This window comes from Bidens hawaiensis, unplaced genomic scaffold (assembly GCF_021521415.1).
Source record: "Bidens hawaiensis isolate Kalapana, Puna unplaced genomic scaffold, B.hawaiensis_p1.1 tig00005637_1, whole genome shotgun sequence".
NCBI lineage: Eukaryota > Viridiplantae > Streptophyta > Magnoliopsida > Asterales > Asteraceae > Bidens > Bidens hawaiensis.
In genome coordinates this window covers 983,998-999,214 of record NW_027491366.1, presented here as the reverse complement: position 1 = coordinate 999,214, position 15,217 = coordinate 983,998, and the positions used below count along the sequence as shown (strand labels likewise).

Below are 15,217 nucleotides of genomic sequence, written 5' to 3'. Positions count from 1 at the left end.
TTGCTGATATCTCGCTAAATGAACCGGAGTTTGAAAACGAATTGATTATTTGATAAATGTTAATTAAATTACCTGTGGTTGATGGAGTTTTTTTTTGGAGTTTGCACTTTTATATCAATATAAATCTATTTTGGATTTTGTTTAATATAGTTGTATTTTTTTATATATATTTTTTACTCTACCCGTATCTTGGATTTTTGATTTATGTCATTTCCTGTACCCGTGACGTCCCCGTATCCTGGTCCCGTACCCGTTCACGTGCTACTTGTATAAAAATAAAATGTTTTCTAAAGTTTTAAAATTTCCTCGTGTGTTAACTTTATAGTGCAATTTTAAACTCTAGCTTCTCGCTTATACATGTTTTCTTGTTAACTTTAAGTTTTAGACATTTTAGGGTTGGAAGTCTAGACATTTTGAAGTTAAAAGTCTTGAATTAAAGATAATTTTTACTTTTAGAAACTTAAAATAAAAACTTTGTATGGAACCAAGCAAAACATAGCCAAACAAAGCCGCTCGGTTTCAAACCAAACAAAGTTCAAACATAAAAATATTGCTCGTTTCTTACAATTCAATCCGCTCGGTTCGGCTCGCTTTCAAACCAAACCAAATATGAGCAAGCATGTGCTCAGTTCGACTCGGTTTGTGAACAACCCTAATTTATACTTGCAATTATTCATAAACTTACCCAAAAGTATATTTAACAAATTTGAAAATTGATTATGAATTGAATGAATTCATCTCTTCTTTGATAGATTAACCAAGTGTTTCCTGTCCTTGAGAAGGTGCAACAATGTTGCGTCCACATAACATTAGGGGGGACGGAGCATCGCGTGATGGAGCTCCCATCACACGTGGTGGGTTTTTCCACACCGCCGCCGCTACCTTGTCACGCGAAATGGAGGAGATTTGCGTGATGGCCATCACGCGTGAGATGGGGTGGAAACCAAGAAATCTATCCGTTGGGAGGGGGGTGGTTATGACCGTTGGGGGGGGGGGGAGCCGTCGCCGGAAGTGATGGGTCACCGGATAAATAACAGGGAAGAAGGAGTTGTGCTTCGTTTTGTTAGTATTATTATTATTATATTTTAAATACAATTTACACATGTAACCCCTTAACTTTCACATTTCTTTTAAACAGAATTTAGAATAATTTACGAATTAAACCTTGAACTTTTGAATGCTATAAAAATGATATAAAAGTCGTCTAAGTTGGCGGAAACGTGACGAGGCCTATATCAACCATTTTTTTGTCGGTTTTTATTTATTTATTTATCTTTGTAACATTTAATCTTGCAAAAAAAAACAAAAAAATTCCATCACACACCACCACACCACACCACCCCCCTTAGTAAAAAACCATCACATGTGATGGATTTGGGGTTGGTGATGTGGCACTATTTGATTGGGTTGGGTGTGTGATGAGTTATGCCATCCCCCACCCACCCAACCCCCCCCCCCCCCCAACATAATATGAGTAACATAAAGATAAGTGAGACTCTTTCATTATGTATAATATTACAAGGGTTAGGAGATTTGAAATTGATTTATTTAGGCTTCTGAAATTTGGTTTACAAATTCGTTTTCTTAAACAGAAAAAGTTCAGTTTGTAAGACTTAATTTTCGGTTTCAGTTTGTAACCTCAAAATCGGAATAGAAAAACTTTTGCCAAACACATGTTTTCTCCAAACACAAGAGACAAAAACTTCATACCACTACAAACATTCGTCGTGAAATAATGTTTTAGACAGAAATGTAGTAAAGAGATATGAAAACTAAATTCATTGAACACATGCAATGAAACAAGATAAGACACTACACATGAGTTGCCTTGACTACACACCCTCTTGATGCATGGCACTATTATAAATTGCTTTATTAAGTCATTTCTTAAGTATAATCCCTACAAACCACACACCTGTCCGAACTAGATACCCAAAAACTATGAACACGAGGCTAACTCAGGTTTGGCTCCAAGGACCTTTGATTGTGGGTGCTGGTCCTTCGGGCCTGGCTGTAGCTGCATGCCTTAGTCAAAGAGGGATACCGTTCCTAATTCTTGAAAAGGAAAACTGTATAGCTTCCTTATGGAGGCTAAGATCTTATGACTCCCTAAGACTTCACTTACCGAAGAAACTTTGTCAACTTCCTCACATGCCATTTCCTGAACATTATCCGGTATATCCATCGAAGCAACAGTTTATATCTTACCTAGATTCTTATGCCAAACACTTCTCTATACATCCCATGTTTGGGTACGATGTTAAAAAATCTAATTATGATGCTGACATGGGCCTTTGGCGGGTTGTTGCTAACGGGTCAGAGTATCTTTGCCGGTGGCTCATTGTAGCCACAGGAGATAATGCTGTACCAGCAATACCAGAAATTGATGGACTAAAGGTTTTTGAAGGGAAAATGATGCATAGTAGCGATTATAAGAATGGGGACAAGTTTAGAGGGAGAAAGGTTTTGGTCGTTGGGTGCGGGAACTCAGGAACAGAGATAAGTTTAAATTTGTGCTGTAATGGTGCTCGAGTTTCGTTAGCAGTAAGACATAAGGTGAAACATTAGCAACTACTAGTTTGTTTCCTATTTTAGTATTTCTTCATATCATTTCAAAAAAATATTTGAGGAATTCAACTATGTATGCAGCTGCACATATTGCCAAGAGACATACTAGGGCGATCGTCTACTGGGATTGCACTTGGCTTGCTAAGGTTGTTTCCTTTAAGGCTGGTTGATTGGTTCCTAATTCAGTCTTCTCGTTTGCTACTTGGAGACACGAGCAGAGTCGGTATTGTAAGACCTCAAGATGGACCACTAAAACTCAAGAATAAAACCGGGAAAACCCCAGTTTTAGATGTGGGATTATTATCTAAGATCAAGTCTGGCCAAATCAAGGTAAAAACAGAAGATCGTTAAGGGAAGCAAATTGGGGCCATTTACTTTTGGATTAACTGATTCGGGTTATGTTTATCTCAAACGGGTCAACTAGCAGAGCTGGTTTCCCCTTTCACTAAGCATAAAAGCATATCTGGAGCACTAATTATTTATAAAAAAACATCACAACTTGAACATAAAGTGTTGCAAGTCAACCCCATTTTCTGACCTCTACCATTAAGACAAAAATTCTTAATGTTAAGATATCAAATCCAAAGACTAATTCCTTGTTCCGGGTTTAGCAGGTAGTCGGTGAAGTTCAAAGATTCACCTCTAATGGCGTTGAATTCATGGATGGAAAGGTAGAAGAATTTGATTCTGTAATCTTAGCCACTGGTTATACAAGCAACGTAGCATCATGGTTAAAGGTACTATGACTAGAATGAATCACCATACAACATGATAAAGCATGCCTTTTTCTCTATTTTTGGTTGACCAAGTACTTTCCCGCAGGAGGAAACTTTGTCTAGACAAGGACACGGTGAATATAGCAAAAGTTCATGGCTAAGTAACATGAAGAGTAAAAATGAAATTTACAGCATAGGCTTCACAGGACAAGGCTTATTTGGAGCTTCAATTGATGCAGAAAGGGCAGCAGAGGATATTGCAAGGCAATGGAACTCTCAACGAAAGCATCCAGGCTCAAAGATCAATCCTTCCTTATATGTAGCATGATATTCATAAGGTTATACTTATGCTTGGAATTTAATTGAAACTCTAGAAGCGCCCTTCATATAGAATAAAGAAAATGATAGGCTGCGGGTTGAAGACAGATTTTGAACACTTGACCCCGAGTATAGAGACTACAGATACAAACAGTTGGGCTAGCAGCTAATTGTAACCCTTGATATAGTACATGTGGTGGTTACTTAGAAAACATAAAATTCGTCTATCTTGGCAAATTAGCGAACTTAATTCCTCGATAAAGTCATATATTGACACTTATCATCTAATTAAAAACAATCATCCAAATATTCTCTTAAAATAAATCAAATTCAAAGAAGATAATGTTCAGATGTATATACAAGAACCACTCTAACCTTCCATATTTTAAGCATATAAGCAAAAGTAGAACTTACTAATAAAAACTGTTTTCTTTGTTCCCAACTTTCCAAGACGCACTGCAACAATTACATCTCGAAATCCCAGATACTCTCGGCAGTTAACTTTGGTATCTTTTTCTCATCTGCTAAATTGACTGATGCAGATACCTGGATGTCATAAAGAATCAAAGTGTCAAAAAACTGTTTTGACAATGTAATCGACAACATAGCAGGCACAATACAAGGTTCACAACCACTTAACCAGACACAAGATAGTTCATTAAATGGTCAATTACAAACACAATTTCAACAGCTAATGATACTAGTAACCACTAACTACCGAATATCCACTGACATAATATTTATTCATGTGTACTAGGCTACTAGCAATGATATATTAGTTCAACTGTTTCAAACCAACAAATTCGTTGCATATAAAGTGTGTACAATACAAAACACCATTTTCATTCTAAACTACTGGTCTCAATAAGTCTTTATATATACGAAAATCAAAAAGTGAACACATTTCATCGAACAACTGGTGTGCAATACTGCAATAGAAACTAAAACATAATTTACCTTAAAGCTTCCATTAGCAAACGACTTCGCTCTATAATCCACCCCCAAAACCTTAGTAGACGACTTATACGAACCCCTAACCACAGAGTCATCCGGAAGCCTCCTCGACACCACTAAGTCCCACGAATTATCCGCAAAATCATACCGCGGCTCAACCGTCGTCGAACATCCATAAACATAACTATACTTCACCTTACAGTCTCTTGGCTTAAATCCGTAAGTCGCCGAAACCTTATTATTCGAATCCAAAAATAACGTACCGTCCAACAACGTCTTGTTCTCAGCCACCGAATGCGTGTACGTGAAGTTCAACGGCTTTCTGTTAACCGTTACGTTATTCATGAATTGAAATCGCACATCCTAATTATAATTAATAATTAGTTAATTACATATGAAATAAAATAATCAGGTCAAAAAGGATATACTACTACTAATAATAATAATAATAATAATGTGAACCTTTTTGGGGACGTTATAATCGACGGTGAAGGATCCAGGGTTTTCGACGGAGAGAGTGAGGCCGTTTAAGTTTAAAGAAGAAGGACCGTTGACTAAGGAGTCGCCGGTGACGGAAGCTCGTAAGTTGATGCCTCCGGCGTTGACTACGACGGAGCCGGTGGCGTCGGAGTTGTCGGCATCGTAGTTTCCTCTGAATGAAGCCTTCATCATTTTGGTTGAACTTGAAAGTGAGTAGAAGATGCAAGGGTTTATCATTTATAAATCTTGGGGGCTTTTTCGGCATTATGCATTGTGGTGGATTGGGCCTGTCTAATAATACTTTTTTTTTCTTTCTTTTTTTAACTTTTTTCAGTATATATTTTCTAACTTTGTAATTAGATTAATATCCTCTCTCAACGGTTTAGAAAGTTATAGTTGTTCAAATATAAATAGTTTAATCATAAAGTAAAAATTAAAAATGATTAAATTTGTGAATAATCTCTAGACAATTTCGAAGTGGATGTAATAATGGTGAAAATACAGAACGAGCTGCAAAAAGTTTTAGTCGTTAGCCTCGATGATTGGTATATGTTTTGTATGCTGAAATTTTAATAAATGTGTGAAAATTGTATTGTGGTTACAAAAAAAATACACTACTACATCGATGAAATGGTTTGTGCTAGGTAGTAGCGAAAAAGACGAAGCAAAAACATGAAAGTTAGCCTTTGGACATTTTGGAACACCGTATCATTCTCACATTTGCTCAACATTCAAAAATTGGTCTACATCACAATAGGTCACAGGCCAAACGTTTTGCCATGTCTCATCACGATTTTTTTTCCATCCGCTCTCATAAATTTTACTTGTAAACTCTAATTACCTACATACATTATTGTTTTCTTTAATCCGTCCACGATCAAACATCTAATGAGTTGGTTTAGATTCAACTTTGAGCTCATGTGATGAGAAAGGAGGAAAAATCCGATATGGAGGATAGGAAGCAAAGACATTTAGGCAGGATAGCTTTTTGGATATAATTATAACTCTCTATGATAATATGAAATTATTTCATAGTGAAAAGATCCAATACACTAATGATTAACGTACATTACGTACGCGAATCCATTTTTTCACGAATCGATCCATGAAATCACATCCAAATATCTCAGAATCGTCAATACATATCCAATCAATCATTTGTTCACCGAAAAAAACAGTTTTGGAGGGTTAATCGATCAATTCTTTACTTTTTTCACGAAGACCGTTTTTTGAGCGTTTTCTGAGCGTCTCGCGTACCTACCTTACGTTAAGGCATTAACATAACATTAGCGTACAGTAACTGCACCCTTATTTCATATATGTAGTTTGTCTATGTACAGGTATACATGAATTATTTGTCTATCTACCTTTTACAGTTGATCTACTTTTGGTGTGCCCAGTTATATTGTACATTTCTTTTATGGTGGATCTACTTTTGATGTGTCCAGTGATATTAATTATTAAGTTTGTACATTTCAAAACATATACAAACCTAAATTATATGGTAACGTACCAGTTTTAACTCTTGTAAACTATAAAATATGCAAAATTAACCATGTATTCATAAATGTATTAGTATGTACGACTACGCAAATTATTTGTCAAGCATCTAGTTTTTATCGCGGGTCTAGCTATGTCAGATGTATACATTTCAAATATATACAACCATAAACTGCACGCGTGAACTAGCAATACGTATTTACGTGTATAACCAAATCCATAAAATGTCATTTTCATGATCTTCGCTTATCTTGTTTGGTAATCATATGCACTTGAATCTGTACCTATCAGACGTAGATGAACCCAGAGCCATGGCCATGTGGTTTAGGTTGTGAGTTTTGGAGTTTCCTAAACATGTTTAAGAAGAAAGGTTTTACTTATTGTGAAGCAAAACGTTTGGTGGAGGCAAGTAAGAGGAGGCCTTCCATCTTAAAGTGTTAATGGCCTCTGTATAATTAGTTTGTAAACTAGTCAAGTTTCTTTGCTTCACCAAAATGATCAGACGATAAACAAATTTGCAAAGCTGAAATATTTGAAATTGGTTCCTAAATAAATAAATACAAAGTGTTGGTGTAAAGAGCATATGAAACTGTGGTATGATGTAATCTTCTCAACACTACCTTAAACTAACTACAAAATGATTTGAGCAAATTAAGAGCAGATTCAACCTGTATAAAAGAATGGCAATATTCTTCTTGAACATAATCTTCGGGTTTCTTCAAATTTGCCTACTGCAATGGAAGGCCATCTTCGATCTGTTGTGTGTGCCTTAAGCTTAACTCTCGTAAATTCTGTTCCAAGCATCAAAACAGCATATCAAATAAAGATATGTAAACCCGCAATAGTGTTTTGTAAGAGAAACAAGCAAAAGCACAGCCACAGCTTTATTTATTATTTATAAAAAATATATAGATTAATAACAAGATTCAAGGCGTTACAGAGGATCATAGAGTTAAATTACATTATCAAATGAGGCTGGCTGGTTGTAAGAAACGAATTTATCTAATAATAATCATTAACTACAAAATTTTACCAGCAAAATTCTAAATATCATATGGTACTATCTCAAGGTGGAAATTATGATTACTTAAGAAAGAGTCATATCCGGTTAGGTTTAGTCTTTAACAGGTCAAACTGGTAAGAACAAAAAAGCTCCTGAGTCAAAGCATCTTCAGTATATTAAATAACTTATGGAGTAACTTTCTTAATCATATTTTACACACTAATTATATATAAAAATATAAAATGCTTTAAAAGGTTTGGACAAAATAAGTTATGGGTCAACCCCCAAGCTATTTAAATTACAAATATACAATTGAGGGCAAATTCGATTTCACATTACCCGACACAGTCAAATATTGGCTACACTCTAGTCTACAGATATGCACCCTTAAGCATTTGAAAAAGCTTGACCATCTGCACATATATATACTAGATCTTAAGTTGAATGTAATACAAGTTACCATCAACCCAATACCTTAATGAGTTAATGCATGCATTCATTATGATATTATCACATATAGTGATTCTTCATTATTTTGAACAACATACGGTTTAACCTAGCATCAATAGCTCAAATAGTTGCCACACTCTACAGATATGTCCCATTAAGCATTTGAAAAGCCTGACCTTTTGCACAGATATATCCTATAATCTTAAGTTGAATGTAGTCTAAGCTACCATCACCACAATACCTTAATAAGTTACTGTATCCATTTGATCCATATTTCATTAAATTAACAGTTTGAAAAGTGGTTGACTGGTTGTTTTGAACGAATACACATCACTTTATAATCGCACACCATTTGTATGCCCTGCCATTAAAAATCTGGCAAATTTTGCATTTTCAAATAGTTCCAACCAATATGGGATTGCATACTTTTTTATATTTGATGAAAATAATGCCTACCTCAACAAATAAGAACCTTGATTATAATTAAGTACTTAATCAGCATCGTTAATCTTCAATCTTCTCTTAATCAAACTAACTTCTTATATGCATAAATGTAATTCTATATTTGATGAAACAATGCCTACCTCAATAGATAAGAACCTTAATCATAGTTAAGTACATGATCAGCTTCGTAATCTTCAATATTTGCTTAATCCAACTAAATTCTTATATGCATAAATGTTATTGTATACTTGATGAAATAATGCCCGCCTCAATAAGTAAGAGCCTTAATCATAAGACCAGCATCGTTTATCATCAATCTTTGCTTAATCCAGCTAACTTCTTATATGCATAAATGCTATTCTATAAAGAAACATAGTGTAAATAGATCAATCAATCAATCAATCAATCATACCCAGTGGAGTCCCACCAATAGCAAAGCTATAAATAGGGTATGGGAAGGGTGGGATGTAGGGACACCGTACCTCTATCCAATAGGAATAGTGTAAATAGATCACATGTACCTAAATCAAATTCATCTTCATATTGAATAGTTGTTTAAAATCTAAACCGAAAGCTATCTTACTTCCCATTTTCTACACTCTAAACAAATGTACAAACAGAACACTAATGATCACAATACAACCCGATAAACTAAGTGAAGAACCTAGGGCTTTAGATACAATACGCACCGTGGGATGAAGGTGAGGAGGATGAAGATCAACGGCAGAGTGAAACGACATCTTAGCAATCTCCGATACGGCAGCTTCTCTGACTTCCTGTTCATCGCTGGTTAAGTCCTCGTAAGCAGCCACAAAGGCCTCCTGCCAGAAGCGAGGCAATTTAATCCTCCGGTTATTCGTGTACACGTCCCACATATGCTTCACAACCTTCTCTCGTTCCTCAATTTCCTAATCAAAGTATCAATCAATACAAATTCAATGCAAACAGTTAAACAAAATAAGGGAGGAAACGAACAAGGACGTCGAAATGGTCGAAAAGCGGGGAGCGGGCGGTGAAATCTTCGGTTAACGGGTTGAGATTGGCGAGGGAGAGGTGGAGGGTGAGGATGGACCAGAAGGAAAGGAGGAGGATGGCGGAGAGGATCCAGAACTTGTAGCGGCCTCTTCTATCTAGGGTTTCCTTTTTCAATACTGATGATGTGGATGATGATGATGATGATGATGATGTTGATACCGGTAAAGGATCCTCATCCCTCATATTCTCTTCGAATTGAAGGAATATTAATATTAATATGCGCAACTGGAATTCAATTGAATTGGTTTAATCGGAGTTCATCTGAGGGTTTTGAGATTGGGATTATTATTATTACTATATTCGAATTGAGGTTTTTGATCGGAACATGCAGAGTAGTTATGGTGTTGCGTGGGATGGATCCGTCATCACTGCCATGTGGATTTTGATTTTGATTTTGTTGCAGAGATTGTCAAATTTCCAGGATATGGGTGGGGTTAACAAACATCACATCACATCACGCCATTACGGACTCACGCTACTGTTTGTTAATCGTTAGGGCTCGCAAACAGCGGGTTGATTCATGCTTGGCCCAATTGAATTCTGCTTTAAAAGCCCAAAGGTTCTTGATATGAAAACGGGTTCGGGTATAACCAGGTATTCGCAATACCTATGCATCGGGTTCGGGTCCGGTATAAAACCGGATATTCTAAAACGGGTATTTAAATACCCTATATCCGGGTATAGAAAAAACCCTATTTCGGGTTTTTGGGCTTTTTTTCGAGTATTTTTCAGTTATAGATTGGGTATTTGAAAAACCAGTTTCGAGTATTGGAAAACCTGATTCCGGTTTTCGGGTAATACCGGGCACATATTGAGTCCGGTTCCGGGTACGGGTTTTGGTGTTGAAATGCATATCTTATCTGTACCCTACGGGTAGGGTCGGGTATGTGTTCGAATATTAAGTATTAATAAAAAACCCGGTTTCGGGTTTTTTTCAGGTCCGGTTCCAGGATCGGGTTTTTTGTTCACCTCTGCATTTATATATGCTTGTAAAAAATATAGGTGATTATCTTTCTTTTCTTTTTTTTTTTTCATTTTAAGAAAATGGATTGGGATGTTATAACGAACATTGAGCGCCCTTACACTAGTGAAGAAGACTTTTGAGTCACAACCGGAAATGCAAACGGGGCATAAGAGTTTAGGAGTCACAAAAAATGAGTTTTAACGAGTAATTGAGGTGCAATGAGAGGAGTACAAGCGAGATTATAGCTTATAAGAACATGTATAAACATTGGCAAACTAAGGAGGGAAGGGTGACATATTTAAGATTGTAAAAGTTAGGAGAAGGTAGGATGTGAATCATGAAGTTTTAAAGGGATACAATGGATTGTTTTGACAAAGGGGAAAGAAGATGTAATCCAACTATACAACGAGACAACAAACAACTGATAAGTCTACTATCATAGAGGAAGTGTTAAGGATAACCCTTAGGAAGGTGGGAATTGCTAAGGCAGTTGGCCCAAACAATATACGATTAAGATTGGAAGTTGTGGCACCCCAAAACCCGAGCACGTCACTTTTGACAAGCCTTCACCTAAGCTATCATCAATAGAGCCTTCTCTATTTGATTCATGTAAGAGTTACATGTTGCATACATAGCTAAAGACTTACTGAAACCATTACAAACATTAAATTGCTACAAATTAAACCTTTACTAAATACAACTTTGATGAAAGTTCTATCCTACGTTGCCCTAGTGCTCCTATGGGATAGTCTGAGATGTCACATCACCGATCTTCTAATTCCGTCTGAAATACACCAAGAAATAGACCAGCCTGCACCGATGAGTTCATAAATAAAAGCTTTATAGTAACATCGAAAAAAAGTTCATGATTTATGATACTTCACAACAAAAGGACTTCACCATTTGACATATTACTCCGCATTTTCACTTTAGTTTTACTCATTTTGTAACTATAGATATAAACGTTATATGTTTTGATATATTGTTTTATTCCTACTATTTAAAACATCTAAAATAAATAGAATTGAGCATAGAAGTCTAGATGGCTATGGGCTATTTGTTAGCCTCTTAATGGTTCATATTCTCTTATTAATGGTTAAGAGGTATTAAAGTTATCTGTTAACCGTTAAAAGACAATGAATCATTAAGAGGTAGGCCCCGTTTGTTTTTTTAGAGATTTAAGTCTGAATCTGAATACCACATCTGAATGTTAAGAGGTGGTTCAAATGTCTGAAATCTGAATCATTAAGAGGTGGAGGCTAGAGACGAACCTCTAGTAGCCGGAGATGGAGCCTAGTCTCTGAGTTAGAAGTTAATGGAGGGGGGAGACAAACGTATGTTTTTTTTGGGTTAAGAGGTTTTCAGACCCGCTAAAAGCTCTTACTGGTTCAGATGCTATTAAGACGCTGAACCTCTTAATGCCAGAAAAAAAACAAACAACCCCACGTCTGATTACGTCTGACCGAATCAGACGTTTTCCTCTATTCAGAGAAAAGAGGCAAAAATAAACAGGGCCGTAGTCTTTTAGGGTCAGTCTCTTAGGCTACCCGTTATGGGGTGGGGTTGGCTGAGTTGGCTGGCACCATTGGGCGCTCAACACCACTAAGGGACGCCCTTGGTGGTGGGGTGTTGGTGCTCAGGGTGGTTGCAAAGCTGGGCACGGAAGAGGGGTTTTTAGTGGGCCCTCTCTCTATCTCTCACACAAACATACATTCATATGTGTGTGTGTGTGTGTGTGTATAATGGGCGCGGAAGAGGGGTTTTTACCATAGCGGGGATGAGACTTCGATGCCTCCGCTGGTTACGTGACACTGACGTGGTACGGTGGAGGGGCTTCGAAGCCCCCCACCATAGAGGACAGCCTTAATGACCATTAAAATGATACCAAGACAACCCCTAGATAGGTTAAAAACGTGTAGAAAATTTTGAAACAGTTAATCTGAACTAAGTAAAAGTTCAAAGGCCAAACAGGTGAGTCTAGTTGTACTGAAGTACCAATTTTGCCATATCAACATCAACTTTTGGTAAGTCGGTGCCGTGCAATGCAAGTACTCAACAGAGAGTGGCTCAAGGTGCGTGTTTACCACTAAAATATATTGTTTTTTTAAAAGAAAAGAAAAAAAGAAGTTACTATACATTTGTTTAAAACCAAAAAAAATCCCAGATCCATCTAATTTTTTCGCAAATTATAAACTAGATTAATAGTTAACTTGCTTATTTTAATCAAAAGATGTATCTTCTCTAAATAATTTAAATTAGTTATAGACTATTAGACTAATAATAAAAGACTTAACGCTACGAAATAAACAATTATGAAACAATCGCATATATTTATTCGCAAAATGATGGCTTGAACCTTTTACACGGCTGATTTTCACGAAACTCTATGCTATGATAGAAATGTTTTTGCAACCGGCGCTAAAAGATCATAGTTTTCATTTCAACACTAACCATAGAAGTGTTTCATGACCGATATTTATATAACTTTATAATTAAAATTGTAATCTATTTATAATCAAGTCATTTCTGAGCCATTCTTTTGATACCTGTTTGTATGAATTGTAAATTGCAAGTCGCTTTTGCCTAGCTTTCTAGTAGTGCAAAAACACAAGTTAACGATACTCGCTTTTATTTATATTAATCTTATATATAGGTGGTAGTGTGGTATACAAACAAATCCGATGATGTTTTTACGGGATTTTGGAAAAAGAATGAAATGCTAATTAAAAATAGGTAAGGGGCTAAACCTGTCAGAGAATAAGACTAGTCTACTTATTATAATAAACAAAAATGTTGGTTGAACCACAAATCCCTTAATTTGCCTAATAGTTTGCCAAGTGGCACTATCATGTATTGACCTATAATTTCTAATTAAATTTATTAATTTAAAATTAAAATTTAGTTAAGATTTAAAAACATTCCTTATCTAGCCTTTTTAGTTATCCCATCTATGCACCAGACTCTTGGATTTCAAATCAGACGCTTTCACAAATCCGGATCTCCAAAAACCTATTGAAGGTTCAAATCGCCATTCATCTTTTGATTGCACACCAAATTCAGATCTTCAAATCGGTATGTTTCCAAAACCTGGTATGATTATAATGTTTTGCCAACCTTAATTTCCTATTCTTGAAATCGTTATACAAATCCGTATTTGAATCTATAATTTCCGATTGTATGCAAACCCTGATAAATTAATACCCCAAATCCCTATTCCAATCGTGATAACCAAATCGTTAATCATCTTGTAACTGATAGCAGTAACAAGTTATTTAGTGAATGATTGCTTCTATGCGTTTACTAGGTGTTAATTTGTGGCTAATATTTATCTTATGCATTTAGTAAGTATTATTTTTTGGCCGATAGTTATGCTATGATTGATTGATTTGTGATTAGTTTTGTTACAAATTATTTTTTTGTACATTGATTGTTAATAACTTATTCTGTACATTAATTGTTAATAACCAATAATTTTTATTTATTTTAGAGGTAGTTACATTTTTTAGAAACATTTCAGAAGTATATGATCATTTTACTTCAAAAGCCTTATATGCCTTCAATCAACCATGATATTTTCCAATTCTCAAACTTTTTAAAAGAGTTTGATTATTATTAATTATTTGATTAGTAGCACATTCAAGAAGAATGGATGTGAAACATAAAAAACACAAAATGCTATGGAGATCGAGACGTTTTCACAAAATGATGCGGGACAACAGATATGAGACGTAACATTGTTGTTGGGTACCGAATCTCTCTTACTTGCCTTTTCTTTTGTGTATAAACATTAGAATTGTGTTTATTTGGCATTAGTTTTTATTTTGTGAGTTGTTGCCAAACTATTTGGATTTTTTTTGTTGTTCAGAATGCTGATCTTGAGATCATGTTTTCTCATATGGTAAATAGTTTGTGCTTTACTATTCACAAACAACGCTATCCATGATGGAGTGGTTTTTGATTGAACACTTGATTAAGTTAAGGTATTGGTTGTATAATGTGATTTTAACAAGAATTTAGCTTTCTTTTTTGGATCATTATTTTACATTGTTTTCCTTTATGATATTTTAGGGGCGCACTTTCAAGGGAAAAATTATCGAATGAAGAAATATTTTTGACTTTTATGATCGGGTTTGAGACAAGTTAGATCTTAGGACAAGCAAGCTCGAGTTCACAGTATCAAGTCTATATTTGAAGTTAAGACACTATGTTTTTAAAAAGAAAGATAAATTTTTATTTATATGTTTTAACTTCTTTGTTTGATAAGTTTCTTCTTCCTTCCATGGATTTTTTTTATTCTAAATTATGAACTAATATTTATATATGGGTTTATTTTAACGTTGGTTTATTTTAGAAGAACGGATTAACTTAGGGAAAAGTGTCATCAACAAAGAATATGAATTGAATAATAAAAGAAATAAAATGTGTGTTTCTATCCTAACTATTTTTCTAAAAAAAATTGATTCTTGTAACTTCAAGAAATATAATAAAAGAAAATATTTCTTATATAAAGAAATACCTTTTGATATTTGCGACCAGGGTTTGATATAAGTTTGCTCGTGGTTTATCAAGGAGTTTGATTCATATTTTAAAGTCATGTTCATTGCCCCACACCTTTTGTTGATTATGATTTACCCAAATGAATTATTTACTCTTCTCACAAACCTGAAGTATATTGACTCTTGGTTTATATTTCGTTCCAAGTTGCGTGTAATGTATTTCCTTTGCCAATGACAAATTTGGATGTTACCACGACAAAAACATGATCAGAAACATTAGCGAGTTGGA

At 35.3% G+C, this 15,217-nt stretch overlaps 2 protein-coding genes and 1 pseudogene across 2 annotated transcripts; 1 reads left to right on the top strand and 2 right to left on the bottom strand.

Moving 5' to 3' along the window:
* The first annotated feature begins 1,941 nt into the window (after positions 1-1,941).
* On the top strand, positions 1,942-2,821 carry LOC143630306 (putative indole-3-pyruvate monooxygenase YUCCA5 pseudogene; annotated as a pseudogene).
* A 341-nt stretch (positions 2,822-3,162) lies between these two features.
* Positions 3,163-5,318, bottom strand: LOC143630281 (outer envelope pore protein 24, chloroplastic-like). The gene is made up of 3 exons (XM_077099341.1): positions 5,019-5,318; positions 4,560-4,919; positions 3,163-4,148 (listed from the first exon to the last, which is right to left on the bottom strand). The coding sequence occupies exons 1-3, from the start codon at positions 5,271-5,273 to the stop codon at positions 4,068-4,070; spliced, it is 696 nt and encodes a 231-aa protein (XP_076955456.1). The 5' UTR covers positions 5,274-5,318; the 3' UTR covers positions 3,163-4,067.
* A 1,655-nt stretch (positions 5,319-6,973) lies between these two features.
* On the bottom strand, positions 6,974-9,760 carry LOC143630280 (uncharacterized). The gene is made up of 3 exons (XM_077099340.1): positions 9,409-9,760; positions 9,123-9,341; positions 6,974-7,327 (listed from the first exon to the last, which is right to left on the bottom strand). The coding sequence occupies exons 1-3, from the start codon at positions 9,649-9,651 to the stop codon at positions 7,265-7,267; spliced, it is 525 nt and encodes a 174-aa protein (XP_076955455.1). The 5' UTR covers positions 9,652-9,760; the 3' UTR covers positions 6,974-7,264.
* Between the last annotated feature and the right edge of the window lie 5,457 nt (positions 9,761-15,217).

What these genes read in the sequence shown, in the direction of transcription:
- LOC143630281 (XM_077099341.1), bottom strand. Translation starts at nt 5,273, where the DNA reads ATGATAAACCCTTGCATCTTCTACTCACTTTCAAGTTCAACCAAAATG. An exon ending in ATTATAACGTCCCCAAAAAG is followed by an intron (nt 4,920 to 5,018) that starts GTTCACATTATT and finishes AATTATAATTAG; the next exon opens with GATGTGCGATTTCAATTCAT. An exon ending in TTGCTAATGGAAGCTTTAAG is followed by an intron (nt 4,149 to 4,559) that starts GTAAATTATGTT and finishes TATGACATCCAG; the next exon opens with GTATCTGCATCAGTCAATTT.
- LOC143630280 (XM_077099340.1), bottom strand. Translation starts at nt 9,651, where the DNA reads ATGAGGGATGAGGATCCTTTACCGGTATCAACATCATCATCATCATCA. An exon ending in TCGACCATTTCGACGTCCTT is followed by an intron (nt 9,342 to 9,408) that starts GTTCGTTTCCTC and finishes TACTTTGATTAG; the next exon opens with GAAATTGAGGAACGAGAGAA. An exon ending in CTCCTCACCTTCATCCCACG is followed by an intron (nt 7,328 to 9,122) that starts GTGCGTATTGTA and finishes TGCTTGGAACAG; the next exon opens with AATTTACGAGAGTTAAGCTT.